The 4298-nt window shown below is 35.4% G+C and overlaps 1 protein-coding gene across 1 annotated transcript; it reads right to left on the reverse strand.

Moving 5' to 3' along the window:
* Positions 1 to 3019: 3019 nt before the first annotated feature.
* On the reverse strand, positions 3020 to 4077 carry LOC140156345 (heparan sulfate glucosamine 3-O-sulfotransferase 5-like). The gene has a single exon (XM_072179315.1). The coding sequence runs from the start codon at positions 4030 to 4032 to the stop codon at positions 3082 to 3084; it is 951 nt and encodes a 316-aa protein (XP_072035416.1). The 5' UTR covers positions 4033 to 4077; the 3' UTR covers positions 3020 to 3081.
* Between the last annotated feature and the right edge of the window lie 221 nt (positions 4078 to 4298).

Genomic DNA, 4298 nt, shown 5'->3' on the forward strand with positions numbered 1-4298 from the left:
ACAAAAAGTTTTCGACATCATTTGCAAAAGGATATAAAAGGTTGTCGGAAAATGTTTATATGTCGGGTTATATAAAGGGTATAAAACGTTTTCATAACATTAAAACACATTTTTTGATATCCGACTGCAAATATTTTAACATAATGTTATTTAAGTATTGACAAAATATTTGGCAAAAAATGTTTGAAAAAATAGTTTACGATAACATTTTGAAAACATTTTAAACATATTGTTGTAGTGTGTTTTCATACTTGACGTTTTAAAACATTTTCATGACTTTATAATTATAACCCGACATTTAATGTTATTAAAACGTTTTTGCCTAAACCAAAACCCAAAATATAACTTGTTTAAAACGATTTGAAAACATTTTTGTGTTTGCTGGGGTAAACATTATCATGAAGTTCAGCCTCATGTACAATTCACAGAAATGTGATCAGCAAGTGTTATGTCAACACGATTTATGATCCACTCCCTAGGTCTTCATTAAACAGTGGCGGTGCCAGGAATTTTTTTCGGGCGGGGGCATGGGGGGTAGTGAATTTCAGGGGGGCAAAATCAACAAATTTTGCGCAAAATTGCCGCCACTGTCACTAAACCATTATTGTGACATGGCAATGTTGTGACCAATCCCCCGTTGATCACGTCTCTTGCAAATGAAGGCCCGATGAATCACGTGAGTGAATACAACGCAATTGAAGTCGTCGTTGGCGAGACAAGACATTCGATCTCCTTTCCGTAATATTTTGCCCATTGTTACAAATCAGGCGCTTCCTCGGGCCAAAACCCCTATGACAATGGTCATGAGGGTTTCAGATCCAAATGGCTCTTAACAATGTTGGTTTCATTCTATAAACACTGTCTTTTTATAACCTTAAATTCTTACTGTCGTGTTGCATTCGGGGTATTACCATTGTTGTCTTTCCATCACTCATGTCTTTTCTATAACAATAGATTACAAGGCAAATTGAAAGCCCAAAAAGTACTACTATAATTGATGCGGTAACGATCAGTGAAATAATGAGGCCTTGTTAAGGCCTGTGTAATGAAATTATTAGTTTCCCGTCACCCACCCTCATAACCTTTTCAATTTGACCAAAACTTTCATTATTTTCATATAAAAGTCAATTATCTGAATATTGAGATGGAAATAATCAAAATTGAAACTCTCAAAATGTCTGACATCCCCTGCTGATCATAATCAGCAGGTTTTTCTTAGTTTTAGGGGTAGGGGATGTGGTAAAAATGGAAATTTAAGGATTACCTCATGTTTCTAGTGATGACAAAAATTGCAAATTTCTTTTCATTTTAATAAAAACAAATTCAAATCTTTTCTCAATCTGTTGCAAAATGTCTGTAATGATGATCTAAGCATTAATACCTGTTTTGAGATGCTCTTTTATCAACAATATAGGTAACAGCCATGTAAATGAAAGTTTTGACAATAATGAAATTTTCCAAAATAATGAATAATGAAATCATGATATTTCACTGAAGAAAATGTGACGGGAAACTAATCATTTCATTTCATTAGCCTAATCTTGTGTCTTGTCTGAAAAAAAAACAATCAAAGACAAGTCCTATTGTGCCGTAAAACGCTTCCCAATAAGACGGTGATCTCTCTTCGCAAGACGCTTCACATTTAAGTATCAAAGTCAAAGTCGCCATGCAAAACACGTATTAAATCAATTGAAGGTTTTGTTGCATTCTGGATAGACTGACTCAATGGAGTACTCAATATGTTGTTCGGCACCGTGGCGACATGTCTATTGACAAAGACATGTCTATTTGTATCAGAGACAATATTACGTAAAGCTATCACTTCACTCTGGATATCTCTAGTCGAATATCATATATGCAAGGTGCATGAACATTTTTTTATTTGAACTCACGTGGTGGTACATGATATAAAGCAAATTTGGCGGTTCTCATTAATCTTTAACATGTCCAGTTGCAAACATTTCCTGTCGAAAAGCATGTTTAAATTGTTGAGTCATCGATTGTTGAAGACATGTCTAATCAACTATTATATTGCCAGAACCAAGTTATATCTCTCCTGACCTTGAAATACCAGAAACAATATTGGCAAAAATGTAACTTGCTCCAAAACAAGGTGTTACTTCAAACAATAGGCAACTGGAAGAGTCCTGGCATTAATGGGCTAACAGTAGAATTTCTCAAATGTCATTGGAGGATGTAGGATAACTGATTGTAAATTCGTTTACTGATTCATATGAAACTAGCTAGTGAACTTTCAGCATCTGATAAAAGAGGTATTTCACAAAAAGAAGGGACTTAAACGAGAGAAAGAGACTAGATATTGGAATAATTGAAGATCCATAACGTTACTTTTACTAAATACAGACTACAAGATTGCAGCAAAGGCATTTACCTCAAGAATAAACCAAGTTTTATCGAACCTAATCAACACAGATCAAAATGGATCAAAATTTCCTCCTTCAAGAAGGTTTCTGACAAGGTTTTAATTGCTTTATCAGTTATGTCTATTCTCCGTAGCTGTGATGATGTAACAATAATATTAACTATCATAGCAGCACAATTTTCAAATATATCGCACCGCACTAGTACGTTCACGCGGTGCCTCTAGTGCATTGAACCATATATGTCAAAGAACAAGGATAAAGACCTGGATCGTAATACTATAGAATGCTGATCCCTCGCACCTGTAAGATTAGTATGATCTTTGAAAAGAGCGGTATTGTATTCAGTCTGTGATGATGAGTTTTATCTGCTTGAAGTGCAGGGCGCTATATTCCAAAATTGTTGTTTTAACCTATTACTATGGTAGTTAATCCTGTCACCTCATCACTTACATCACATAGGGAAGGGGTGTCTTTTTGCAAAAATTGACACTTCTAAAATAAAACGATCGAAGTATCAATTGAATTTTGTGTGGCTTTGACTTTGTGTATTCTAGTAATATAGCTCGAGTGTTCGGCGTTACAACACAATATGTATATTTTAGAGTTTTCTGTTGTTAATACCATGTCTACTTGCTAGAAAGTATTTCTGCAACCTTGTCAAGACCCCATTTTTACAGCGTGTCAAACCTACTGTTTCTTAAAAGTCTTGACATTTCCAGTCGAATGTCATGTTTGTAAGGCGCAAGAACATTTTGTTGTACGGTTGAAAGAAATGACAAAGTTTTATAAAAGTTTCTCTGCTTGGTTTTGCTTTTGGCATGAATCCATAACCAGGACAAACACTCTTTGATTTGAGCCCATGTGGTGGTATAAAGCACAGTTGGCGGTTTTTGTTTAATCGAAACATTTTGTGTTGAAAATATGGTTGTAAATCTAGAAATTGTTCAACTTTTTGAAGCCAAAATGATACATTCTGCACCAATTTGTCGTAATCAATGATGAGAAATTTTTCTCTCGGGTAATAATCAAGCCAATTGCTAAAATGCTTAGCGTACAAACTTGTATCAATTATCTCACTGTCTAAATTGACCTCTCCGTCTTGCCGTAGTACTTCATTTTCGAAGCGTATTCCTTCACTTTGTTCTGTCCTTCGACTTTTCTTGAAATCGGCGCGGTTTAATTTTAACTCCGACTCATGTTTAAATTCAGAAATCGATCGTTTGATTGGTTCTTTAACTAATAGTATGAATTTAACGTGGTCTGGCAAGTCTTTTACCATGTTAGAGGGCGCATCCTTTGTCCTGAAATATCCCGGGGTTTTCTCAAATGATAACATTTCTGATGATACAAACATCATATGTGATCTATAGTAACCAATTCCTTTGTGGTAATTCCTATCGAAGAAGTGAACTTCGCCTGGGACTTCACCGTTCAGTGCGCGAACAATTTGAGGATGCTTAATAAAAAATGCTTGAAACATCGTTGTTCCAGACTTCTTGACTCCAATATTGATGACATCTGGAAGACGCTGCTCGTAGCCACAGAGATTCAACATGTCCTTCAAAGCCTTCCATTTTGCAGGTAAAGTTAAATTTTGGAAAACAGGATAATTTAGTTCCTTGATCAATTTCCACAAGCGATTTGACATTGTTCGTATTTTATTATAAACTTCATTGATATATTCGTTTAGATGTGGATCGCACTCTACGCAATAAGGTATATTTTGACGTCGGTGTATCTTATCATGATTATGTGCACAATCTGGTATTGACTTCAACTGCTGCAGGTAAGAAGATTTCATCATCCAGCTTACATCGCACGAATTGTTGGAAGGCTGTGATGGCATGTCTCCCATGTCAATCGGCGTAATTCTTTTGTACTGACTCTGATTTCCATAATATGTGTATACGTTTT

This window comes from Amphiura filiformis, chromosome 7 (assembly GCF_039555335.1).
Source record: "Amphiura filiformis chromosome 7, Afil_fr2py, whole genome shotgun sequence".
Classification (NCBI taxonomy): domain Eukaryota; kingdom Metazoa; phylum Echinodermata; class Ophiuroidea; order Amphilepidida; family Amphiuridae; genus Amphiura; species Amphiura filiformis.

Excerpts from the sequence above, each read along its gene's own strand:
- LOC140156345 (XM_072179315.1), bottom strand. The coding sequence starts at position 4,032 with ATGTCAAATCGCTTGTGGAAATTGATCAAGGAACTAAATTATCCTGTT.